The sequence below is a fragment of the Melospiza georgiana genome, chromosome 13 (genome assembly GCF_028018845.1).
Source record: "Melospiza georgiana isolate bMelGeo1 chromosome 13, bMelGeo1.pri, whole genome shotgun sequence".
Taxonomy (NCBI): Eukaryota; Metazoa; Chordata; class Aves; order Passeriformes; family Passerellidae; genus Melospiza; species Melospiza georgiana.
In genome coordinates, this window is record NC_080442.1 from 4716585 (window position 1) to 4729282 (window position 12698).

The window sequence follows — 12698 nt, forward strand, 5'->3', positions numbered from 1 at the left end:
GTGGACCCTGTTCTGCTGTTTTACCCAAGAGAAAGATCATCAGCCTCTGCCATAATCGTAAAAAACATGAATGGATTTCCTCTAGAATTAAATAGTGATACTTTGTATATAATAAAATTGTTTGTATCATAGAAATGTGGGGTTTAACCCACAGGTTAAACCCTATGGGTTTAAGCTATCATTACCCCTGAAGTTGTTTCAAAGACAAAGGAAAAAGGGAACTGTGGAGAAGTGCAATGTCATTGGGGCCTTGAATAGCACAAACAGGACTGGGTTGTTCTTGGGGGAAAAGTAGAAGAACTTTGTGAATAAGAAAATGAAATTATTTGGGTTTTTATCCCCCTCTTGTTGTTATAAATTCAAGTACCTTCTGGAAGATGTTTTTAATATCTCTGACACCTTTTGAATGCTTTATCAACACACTGGCTTTCTCCATGCCTTAATTCAAAGCAAATCACTGCTCATTTGCAAGTACTGCACATTCATTAGCCAAGCAGGCAATGCTGGTGCTGCTGAGGAGATTTCTATGTCTCAAAAGGACCCTTGGATCTGTGTCCCAAACCTATCAGCAGCAGGTCAGCCTCTGGACCAAATGCCCCTTCTTCAGCAGCAGTGACTTGTTTTAGCATCATGGGAGGCAACACTTCAGCTTCCTTTAGCATATTTTAGCCAATACTCTGCATATGTGCTCATTTAGAAACATCACCATAATATATTTTTTTGTTTGTTTTAATATTCCTGGGCACTGGACTTATTAAGACTTCATTTTTTTAAAAATCAGATACCACCACCACTATAGCAGGAGCTGTACTCATATTCCCAAGGAACTGACATAAAAAAATATGTGTAGAAAAACATCCAACCACTAAAACTGGAGAAGTGTTTTGAATTTCTATTGCTATGATATCTAAAAATATAGTGTATGTGGTTTTGCTTTGAATCAAAATTTCTAACCTTCTACTGACACATCAGCACTTACCCCAAAAGGAATTCCATTTGTTCTGAGCATAATTAAGAGGTGGTATCCTGGGAAAAAAACAAGGCAGAACTAGCTGCTTTTACTCAACAGAGCTGGGAGGAAGGAAAACATTGGTCAAGGAGAACACTGTGAGAGCATTACCAGTTATTTATAAAGGAACTAAAAACCCTAACACATTCCACACAAGCTCTTCTGTGAGGCTTTGTCTTTGTCTGGAATACTCAGCTCATTTCTTTCCAGGAGACAGAAGGGAATATCTGGACTTTCCTACACTGAACCTGTAGTGCCATTAACTCTTATTTCAAATAATCACAAAATGGGACAGCACTCACCTGTGGAGTTTTCAGATAAGGTTAACTTTTAGATGTTAGTACTACAAATATTATTTATGTAATGCCTCGATGCTTTAACCTTCCATATACTGCAAATCAAAAAATAAAGACAATTGCTTTTGCAAACTTGTCCAGAAAATGCTAAATGCACATCTTGCTTTTTTTTGAATCTTCTTTAGCAGCCAGATAAGATGACACATCTCTGGTTAATAAAGCCAAGAATGCTGCCACTGGACATTATGCACATGGCTCACATCTCCAGGAGCTGCTATGGGTGGCCCAAGGTGAGAAACAGATGTACAAAACACAGAAACATAGAACATTTTAAGTTTTAATCCAACAAATGAAGAAGGTCTCGACACAGTAAAATACCACTGCATTGCTAATGCTCTACAACTGTACATTAAAAATAATTCTTGTCTATTGATGTAAAAATAGCAAGTTTTATGATAGAGTAAAACACAGTATAGAAACCATTCAAAATCAAGTAGAAACCTCTTAAACAACTGAGGCATTTATGTAAGTATTTCTCCAAAGGTATTAAACAAAACACAGTTAATACTAACTCTAAACATCCCCCCACCTTCCCCACACTCTGCCCTAATTTATTGATTAGAAAAATAGTAGTCTCAGTTAGTATATTTTGCATTCTTTCAGAACCATCTAGATTCTCCATTTTCTTCAAGTACAGTAGAACAACTCATCACAATACAGTACTACCCTGAAGTAATTTATTTCCCAACACGACAGAATTCTGACAGCAAGTATTTCAAATTAATTGTGAAGGCTACAAGAGGCCCAGGAAGTTTGCAGGAGGGTAATTTAATTTTGAATGCAAATTATTTACACAAACATTAGTGTACTGTAATTACAGCATGAAACTTGCAATGCAGCTGATGAGTGCTTTTAACAAAAGCTTCAAATGAAAGAAAGGGAAGAAAAAAAGATTACAAAATAAATAATCTAGAGTTCTTCATGGTAGAAACGTTCATCATGAAGCTGCCTACCATAATCTGTTGCTTCACTGTTAAGAAACAAATCTTGGTTCTTAAGAATCTCTGCTTCAGAAAGTTTTTTATCATCATTCAAATCCATCTCTTCAATGAGGTGCAGAGCCTGTAAAAAAACCAGACCACCACATGCACTAAGTTAAAACAAATCTGGTTTGTGCTTATTTATATATTATAAAAAGAGGGAAGTTTAGCAGTAAGATGAAAAACCAAATGCAGAGTATTTTATTTGTAGCTCATTCACCAGAATTTCATAGCTCAAAGCTAACAGGCTGTGGAGCAGCTCTACTGGACCACTTATTTCTGAGAAATGGAGTCCTGGTATTACATGGCCTTTGTTTTCATTTGCTGAACATCTACAAATGCAGTGATTTAGAGAATCCTTCTGTTTCTGCTTTTCCTGATTGGTTTGGCTCAATGAAACTGAGCCAAAAATAATGGGCACAAACGTCAGCTAAGGGGATTTTAAAAGCACTCTGCATGGCAAAAGCTGAAAGATTAATATGACAAACATCTTGGCCAACACATGTCAATTCCTGAAAATGGAATAGATTGTAATTTTTCTATTTTTATGTCATTTAACTACCAGGTTTCTCAAGTAATTTTGAAATGCTGAAATAGAAGTGTGATACTCTGACTTCAAACAGCAGTTTATGACTGAATCAATGCTACCTTCTCTTAAGGACAGGTGACTTTGCTAAGCCTTTGTATTACCCAAAGGAAAAAACTAGCAAATTAGAAAAACAAGTAAAACAAATTATTAGTTGCAGAATGGAGCTATTACTATTACAGAATGGAGCTATTGCTGTAAGCCAAAATCTGAAAGATTGCTAAGAAGAGCTAAAAAAAAACCCAAACCAAGGAAGCTAACAGAGATATGAGCAGCCCCAGCAGCACAGAGCTCATGTTAGAACAGTGCTATTTCTGTGAACTAAGAACTGAGCACAGCCAGAACAGGCCATGCAAAGGCTCTCAGATCCCCATTTACAGCAGCACTCCCAGAACAGCTCAGCATCCCACAGGTCCCACACAGCAGCACCCAGGGCTGCTGCTGCTGCTGCTGCTGCTGCTGCTGCCACAGGGCTGCTCCTGGCCCCAGAGCCCAGCAGGGCACAGGGGCAGCTCAGGGAGCAGCTCATGGGCTGTGTGTCTGTGTGTCTGTGTGTCTGACACAGCGAGGTGCCTCTCTTCCCCAGGAATATGAGACCAGGGTAAAGCAAAGACATGGAAAAGTTAGCTGAGAAGTTACTAGAAGAAAGGCAGAAATCCTCTCTACGGCAGTCAGGGACTGGAAACTGCCACCAAAAAAAAAAGCTAAAATGAGAATCCACTTAAAAGCTATTATGCTGTTCTATCCCTGATTAAACCATTTTAATTAGCATCATCAAAGTTTTACACCATCTTGAATCACAGAGTATTTCCATTTTCTTGTACTCAAAACCAGTTTTTAGTTCTACAATTATGATGATTTATCCAGTTAGAAGAATTACAATCAATTTCTTATTTCAAAATTATGCTGTTCCTTTAGGTAGTGCATCTCATTAGATTTACCTACAACAACTAAAAATGACTTATTAAAATTCTGTACCCTTGAGTCAAAGCAGATAAGCTATTTAAACATGTACAAAACCACTTTGTTAATTTACAAACATTTACACAATTAATAGAAACTTCACATTTGCAGTTAAAGGACCTGCACTTCTTGTCAAAGTGAAAAGAAATTAAAAATATATGCAAAGATCTACTGATATATTTTTTTTCAATAACTAAGACACGATAAATCTGAATGCTTCTCTCATTTCACTGTGATTCTTCAAAATTCCCCTGCAGTAATTAAAATGTAACCAGCAGTGAAACCACGAACCTCCTCTTGTGCAATACCCTGATTGTTGGGTACTATCCAAGACAGCAGCTCTTGAGGGTTGAGTTTTCCATCATGATCCTTGTCATAGTCATTCACAAACCGATCCTTCTCAACCAGGATCCATTCTGGATCTTCCCTTGCAGCTGGTAAGACACAAGTGTAAAGTTTAAAGCTACTCTACACTTTAAAGCAGAGGTTTTCATCTTTTCTCTTAAGCAGATACACTTATTCTATAAAACATTACCTAAAAGTGATGTCACTAAACAAAAACAAACCATAAGGGGCAGAGGAAAGTAAGGAAAGCAATTTCATGTACTGTCATTATTTATTTGCATACTTGTTTTATACTTACCCAATGTACAGGTATTGCATCCTGCAGCCTACAGCAATCTTAGATTTGTCCTTAACTCCTCATGTAATTGAGAAGTAATTCATCAAAATTATAAACACTGCAGACAAGCATAAACTGGCTTTCTAAGCCTTATGAAAGTCAAAAGCAGCGGGTATCACAAGCAGGTAAGTAACAGTTTCAAAATAATTACAATTTTATTATTAAAGAAGAAAGAATGAAGTCTCTCTTTCCTTTCTAACATTTGGTTTTGCAAGGAGATTTTCCCTTTATGTCACAATTCACCATACAGTGTTGCCCCAAACCATGAGCTAATTATGAATCAGAGCCCCCATGCAGCCTATTAGTCATTTTAAAGAGTGCTGCAGGAACACTGTCTGCAGGAGAGAAAAGCTGAAGTAGTTTGTACAATCACAGCTGATTCTCAAGTCTTGCTAACAAGTTGTAAGACAAGGCTGTTATCTTCTTTATTACTACAACAATTTCACTCCTTTCCAACAACTTTTTATAGACTGGCTTGGATAAGCTTTCTTTCATGTTAGAGCAGGGAAAAGATAAAGAATTCTGTAGCTGCATCAGAGATTGGTTGTTTTTACTGGCTCTGACAAACAAAGATGGTTATAAAATGTGAAATTCCAGGTGGCTGATTAGAGTGAAGAAAAACAGATTATTCCCCTGGTTCTCTATATCCTCATGTGGCTTACACAACTCTCCCCAGCTAGGATGCAATTCAAAATTAGCACTGCTTTGGGACAAGCAGACTTTCCACAAAACTGAGCTTTCTGGAATGGGAAGAATTATTTGCCCTAGTTTTTAGCAAATGAAATACAGTGTGTAAAATATTAATTGAGAAATATTGATAAGCATCAGCTAAGTGTCCTTCTTCTCGTAAAAGAAGGAACAGATCAAGCTTAAGGAAGGGCAAGAACCCAAACAAACCAAAGAGTGAAGGCAGCAATCACTGCGCTGATAGCTGGAACAGCTCAGTGACTCCTCACACTTCACCCCACTCACAAAACTCTCAGCTCAGTCCTCCCAAAGCAAGGCTGGCAGTGCCTGCTCAGGCTGACCAAGGCCAGGGCAGTTTACCCTCACATTCCTGCTAGCTGGATCTGCAGATGTGCTCAGCTGGCAAATATGGCTGCACCTTGTTTCAGCTGTATCCTCTGTGGTCAGGAATTCATTTCAGTCTTTCAGAAAACAAGAAGCAACTGGCAAGGAAACTGTGGAATGGGCTACACACAAACCACCACCAAGTACACATGGGGCAGACTGAAATAAGGAGTCTACTATGCCCAGTTTCAGAAAACAGAATTATTCTAAGACAGAAAATCTTCCTCAGAATCTAGGTCTAATGTGAAAAGCTGAAAATAAAGGTGCATCCAATTCCCCCCATACCAAAAGTTTTTTAATTCCCTCTTTCATGCCCCTTCCCGTTATTCCTTACTTGGGTCTCTTCTGTAATCACCAAGGAATTCTTCCAGGCTAACAAATCCATCACCATCTTTATCATGTTCTTCTAAAGCCTCCTGAATGACAAAGTCCTTTTGTATACATACAAAGAGCAAAATTAGCAACCCATGATCAAGAGAAACAGCACTGAATCATTTTGGAGCAATGACGTATTCCTTAAATGAAAGACTCCCTCATTTCAAATCTCTTTTTGTGCTTTATGCAGACTAGTGCAGTAATTGGTTCCTGTGAAATAAACCAGATCTGTCCTTAAGAGTTTAGAATGTCAGATTTCATGAAAACCAAATCTGAAAGGTGTCTATAGAGCTGGAATCCTTCAACACAATTCAAAACTGCAAAAGCAGCTCAGAAACATGAATATGTACAAAGCTCTATCATCCAATTTCACTTTGATTATCTGGTGGATTCACTAATTTGCATTCTTGCAACTTAATTGAACTGTTAGAACTGGCTGGTCTTTTGTCCACCAGAGAGCCAAAACCAAAAGCTAAAATCTCACTGATGGATTTGCAGCCTAACAGAGCTGTGAGGTGGCGAAGGTGGCTAAGACAGTCCAGTCCCCAAAGCTGGGGATACTTGTGCAATCCTAACTCTGGAAACAGATTTCAAAGAAAGCACTGAACTCCTGCTCCAGCTCCTGACCTCCAGCACTGGATCCATGAGACATTACCCAGTTTTAATTTGGGCTGTCCAAACCATATCCATAACTGCTCCACCTCGTGTGGCACTGAGGCTAAGGACACACATTGAAAAGACCCCCACACACAGGCTGATAAAGGTTTTCCCCTATAAACCTTACCGTCATGTACTCCACCTCTTCAGGATGCTCAAATGCAATATATTCATCCACATTCAGAGCAGGAACATCATCTCTATTAGCTTTCTCAAAACGTTTTTTCTCCTTTAAATGAAGCTTAGAAAATAGATTTAGTTAGAGCCCTTACTGGAAAGGAAAAACAACATAATAGTAGCTGGCTCATTAGCATATTAATTGTTTCACATTACCTACTCATACTATCCTGATGATAAATTTTCACTAAAAACAGCTCACTGAGAGCAATAAGAACAACACTTTTGATTGAGGTGGTTTTATTATAAGAATCACAAAAACCCCTGTTTTTTCCAATTTAAGGAGACATTTAAAATGAACCAAAGAGAGATAATAAAAAGACCAAGGATTCTCATTTTGATATGTGCATCCTCTTCTAAAAGTCACCAATTTCTAAAATAACAAACTGGAGAACCATTATTATAATTAATGGCATCCATTGCAAATTCCAAAATTTACATTTTAAAGACACTTAACTTTGTAATAGCTCTACATCTTATTTATGTCAAGGGCTGTCTGTAGTTCAGAGAAGGTCGTGAAAGATCATGTATGTAAAATGTCTTTTCTGAAGCCATTTTAAGGCCAGTTTCCTTTACTACAGGACTGCTGTCCTTTAAATGTGATAATTTTAAACATTTTTGTGTTATTGTTTATATTTTATGTGATCATTTTAAAAGTCACTTCTCTAACCTGTTTTAAGTATACATATTAGCATGCCATTAAAAAAGAAATAATATCTGATATAAGCAGGCAAGTTATAATTTCTGAATGTCTTGCACTTTCTGTCTTCCAGATGTGCAAAGATTTCCTATTTTTTTCTTGTTTTGTTTTGTACAATCTCTTTATACAAAATACAGACCCACATCACTGACAACCAATCTCTGCTCAAACTGCAGATCATGTGAAATATAAAAATCTTGGAATCCCATCCTAAGGTGTGCTGTGTTATCAGTGTGAGTGATCTGGGTACAGGAGTAGCCAGCAAATAAGAGATCATAAACACTTTACAAATAACCATTTGAAATTGTACTTTTGGTTTCTATCTCACCTATTGACACTTCTCTCAAAATCAGGCTAAGCTAATGAACACAGAGCATTACATGTAACAAGTGAAGTGCAAGATCTTAACTATTCTGCAAAATAGTGAAATGTCCTCTTAGAGAAAAGCTGACCTTAGCTGGGAGTTTAACTAGGAAGGCAATCCAGAAGGATTACAGAAAGCACTATACTGCAATGTAAGCTTGAACCATTGAGGGAGAAAGAAAGTTTTCCAGAGTTTTTTGGGAAATGATGAGCAAGGCTGCCATCTCCTGGTAAACTCCTGCTCTTACCTGATGTCACTTCCAAACTGTATCTTACTCTTTCACCTTGATCAGAGCAGGACCACTAATCTGAAAATCTAAGGAAAATGCTGAAGGTGCCTGACCTGTGATGCTTGTACAATGCTGCTCATTTACAATCTACGTTGGAGAAGCCAGCAGGCAGGAAAATGCAGCAAGCAGTCAAGTCATAACATGAGCAAGCAGTTCTATCCCAGCTTACAGATATATAGCTCCCTATGTATCTGTGATGCCAATGTCCCAAAAATAGTATCAATATTTTGACTGGAAGTTCCTCTGAAAGTCTTGTGGTATTTAAAAGCTATGTAATTATTCAGTTATGCGACATACTATGCTTTACAGTTTGTTTCTTCAATGTGTAAAATCCTTTGTTCACTATATTAGTTTAACTTCTGCTAACATCCTAAATTACCTACTACTACTTTACTAAAAGCCAACAAAGCAATCCTCACAGAAAAAAATAAACCTCTGACTAGAATAGTCTAAAAACACACTTATTCTCTTTCTGGGAAACATTTACATGTATTTACAAATGTGGAACTTGAAAGGAAACAAGTTTTGCTATGTGATGGTTCTTGTGAACCTGTTCACCCTGCCTCTCTCCCTGCTTAAGCATCTGCTTTCATAGACGTGACTCACACACAACTTCTGTGTTTAAACATCCATTTTTAGCTGTGGGAGCTGCATTTTCATTGCTTAAAACTGTTTGTTTGAATGGCTGTTGCTTTCTCTGTGGATCTCTCTCTAATGGACAGGCAATGTTACAGCAGGCAATACTGACAGCCCACACTGAGTGCCTGAGCAGTAACTGAAAGAAGGGCTGTAACAGTGCAACCAAGGGGTTAAAGAGCTTCCTTCTGCTCCAGCCCCAGTGCTGCTGGCCCTGCTGAGGGCAGGATTTTGTCAGGCTCAGACTTCACCCAATGGATTGCATCCTGGGTTTAAGATGGTGGCTGGAGACCATGCTCTGCTGTAAGACTTATGCTCCACTCAGCCAGAAAAATACACTCAGGAGGTGCCATTTCACTGTGTCTTTATTTTGTCAGTAGCAGCTTTAATACTCCACTACTTTCCTTTAATTACTCCCCTATCTCAGATAGCATAACATGTTAACCATATGCCAGCTGCTCTGCTTTCTCTACCCATCTTGTTCTGTCACAATAAACAAATATTGCTGCCTTTGGCCAACAGCTTCCAGGAGCTGCTGCTGAAACATTTTACCTGGCGAAATGATTCTTCTTCTTGATCCTCCAGGACAGTGTTCTCATCAAAATCAATTACACGATCATACATTTGCAAGTTATACTCCTTCCAGGACACCAGTCCATCACCATCTTTGTCATAGTCACTGAAGTGCTGCTTGGCTTCTTGTGTAACATAATGCTTAAAAGACTGCTGTATCCAGGAGCTCAGCTCATCTGTGGAAACCATTAAAAATATAACAAAAGAAAGAGAATCAGAATCATCTGCACCATAAAAAATGTGAAGATGACACAGATCTATTCTGTCTGGAATATACTTTGCAATTCAGATGAAAGCATGCAGGCAAGAGGTTACTTAAAGCAAACCAGTCTGTTTGCTCCATGCTGTGGATTTTTCCAAGGTAACTGAATGAGGGAATAGATCACAGCTACAGACTTCAGGGGGTTTGTTAATGATTATAATGATTATGTGGCCTTGTCTTTTCTAGTCTGAAAGAAATCAACACTATACCATCATTTCTCACTTATTTCTTCTCCAGAGTTTTATGAAAATGATGCTGAATATAGTTTAGACACATCTCATTTGGTGTCCTAAAAAACCATTGTTCCCATCACTCTGGGGTTTCTTTAGAAAAATCCACTAACTGAAATCAAAAACCACTTTATTTTGTGTCATTGCCTTAATTACCCAAAATAAAATATTAACTACTTTTGTAGTGCTACTTTCCCTTTACTTGGGGCTGAAATCAAGCCTCACATATTTTGGAAAGGTTTTTTAGCTGCTTGTTTTTATACAAATGTAGCTAAAAGAAATAAAACTTAATATACCAATGAACTGACAGAAATACATTAAAGTTACTTCATTTAGAGAAGATTGGGAGAACATATTCTCCCAGTATCTCTCAGTTATTTTCAGGTGCCTGGAAGGGAAAAACATCTCCCTCTGCATTGCAAAAATTATACATCCTAATCAACTCAACTGGAATCCTGCTCTGAAGAGTCATGATGACTAAAAAAGAGTCCTATAGAAATCACTACTTTGACGCAGAAAAATCTTACAGCATTTATTAAATACTAAAGTATCTTATCCTGTCCTTCTTGGCAGAGGCATCAATACAACTTTATTAGGTTTATTAAAATATCCTTGAAAAGCAACAAGGGATTTTTTAAAATACATTTTGAGTACGGAATTTATATTAGCAAAGGGACCAGCTTGCTACCAGATTCTGTGAATCGACTGAACGTGCAGAGGTGTGTGTGCCAGCAAGGCTTGTGCACAAACCAGCACTGCCTTAAAAGAAACTGCAACATTTCTCAAAGATGGGCACCATTAATTAATGGTTTATTTCCCAGCACTGAAGGTGTGAGGCACAGCCATGTGATATCCACATAATGTCCAGTGCCATGAATCAGAAATACTTAATATTCCAACACTAGAGAAGCAGCATTAATATATTTCATCCTCTCTCACTGTCAGCCTCCAAATGGAGGCACTAGTAAGGAAGATGTTCTCAAGAGTTTTGCAATACAGTGAGGAATAACTGAGCTCAAAAAGCTTCAGTACCATAAGTTTCTTACTGTAAAAACACATTCCACTGTGAGTTTTACCTTTGGGAAGTGAAAGGAAGGCAAGTTTTCATTAGACTGAGAATCAGATGCAGTAAATACACTATGAGGACAGAGTATGGCTGGAATTCCTATCCTTTTATATAATACTTTTTTCCTTAAAGCCTTCATTTGTGAGCTGCTTGTGGTGTATGACAGGGATTAGCCATCCCACTGAAGTTACAGACTATCTCACCTCTACACATTCTTGCAGGAACACTGAAATAAGGGTGCGGGTTATTAAATTTAGTGTATAAAGTGAGAAGCATTCAAAAGACACTCGGTCTTGTCTTTAAAACTGCATTTTGTTCTCTCACCTAGAAAGCTTCCTGCATGTTTAGTGTCATTTTAATGAAATCATGTTCTGGCATTTGACCAAGGATTCTGCTTGCTTTGTGTGTGCACACAAGAGACTTTTTTTGTCAAAATCACAGCAGAGCAAAAAAAGTTCATAATGAAGTTTAAAATTAAATTTAGATTATCATAATGATGTACTGAAAGGGCCTGAGTTTACCATGGAGCTCCTAAGTCTGACTGACAAAAACCTGTCTGGAAAGAGCCATTTGATAGTGTTCTATGATGCAATATCATCCTTCAATGTCACTTGGTGTCACCAGGTACTGAAGCACATCTACGTAGTATTATGGCTGCAGTACTTTCCATCTTACACCCGCTCTCTGATTTGCACATAACAGGATTACAAACATGGAGACCCACTTGATTCCAAGCAGCTTCAGACATGCAAGAAGCAGGTACCAGTGCAAAGGAGGTACCTTCAACTTGATACTGCTCTGACCTACACTGACTCCTGCTGGCCACACTCCTTCCATCACAGAACGGGTCAGGCTGGAAGCAACCACGGTGGTCATCTGGTCCAACCTCCCTGCTGAAGCAGGGTCATCCCAGAGCACATGGCACAGGATTGTGTCCAGAAGGTTCTGGAGTACCTCCACTGAGGAGACTCCACAACCTCTCTGGGCACTCTGTGCCAATGCACAATCTCTGCACAGGAAAGAAGCTCTTTCTCATATCGCGGTGGAATTTCCTGAGCACGAGTTTCTGTTCATTGCCTCCTGTCCAAGAAGCTGGCACCACCGAGCAGAGCCTGGCTCCATCCTCTTGGCACCCTTCCTTTAGGTATTTACACATATCAGTGAGGTCCCCTCTCAGTGGTCACTTCTGGAGTCAAACAGAAACCTTAGGCACAGAGATAGCCTCTGTGTGAGCCTGTCAGTGTTTCTAACTCATTGTGCAAGGGATCGTGATGTTTTCCACAGGGATTCTCCCCAGCACAAGAGCCACGGGCTGTGTCACGGGTAGAGCGCGTTCTCCTCCCGGAGCAGCCCGGCCCGCCCGGCCCCCGCCGTTACCCTCGCTGAGCAGCCCGTCCTCGTCCGCGTCGATTTTCTTCACGATGTTCCTCAGCCGCCGCTGCTGCTCCTCCGGGCTGAGCCGCGCGTACTCCTCCGCTTCCTCCTGCGGCACAGCAGCAACACGCCCCGTCAGCGGCCCGGCCCGGCCCGGCCCGGCCCGGCCCGGGGAGCGCGCCCGCCCCGCGGCCCCGCCGGAGCGGCGGCCGGCCCCGCCCGCCCCCGGCCCACCTGCCCGCCGAGCAGCGCCTCCCGGTCGTACTCGGCGCGGTGCTGCTCGCTCGCCGCCGCCAGCGCCAGCGCCAGGCCCAGCGCCAGCAGCACCGGCCGCATCGCGCCGCCCGC

At 40.0% G+C, this 12698-nt stretch overlaps 1 protein-coding gene across 2 annotated transcripts; it reads right to left on the reverse strand.

Moving 5' to 3' along the window:
- Positions 1 to 1625: 1625 nt before the first annotated feature.
- RCN2 (reticulocalbin 2) lies at positions 1626 to 12698 on the reverse strand. Of its 2 annotated transcripts, none has more exons than XM_058033120.1 (7): positions 12585 to 12698; positions 12354 to 12459; positions 9398 to 9594; positions 6807 to 6908; positions 5982 to 6078; positions 4186 to 4328; positions 1626 to 2427 (listed from the first exon to the last, which is right to left on the reverse strand). In XM_058033120.1, exons 1-7 carry the CDS (start codon positions 12684 to 12686, stop codon positions 2275 to 2277), a joined length of 900 nt encoding a protein of 299 aa, XP_057889103.1. In that variant the 5' UTR covers positions 12687 to 12698; the 3' UTR covers positions 1626 to 2274. The 2 variants fall into 2 exon arrangements, with proteins under 2 accessions (XP_057889103.1, XP_057889102.1); XM_058033119.1 differs by having other exon boundaries at positions 6807 to 6920.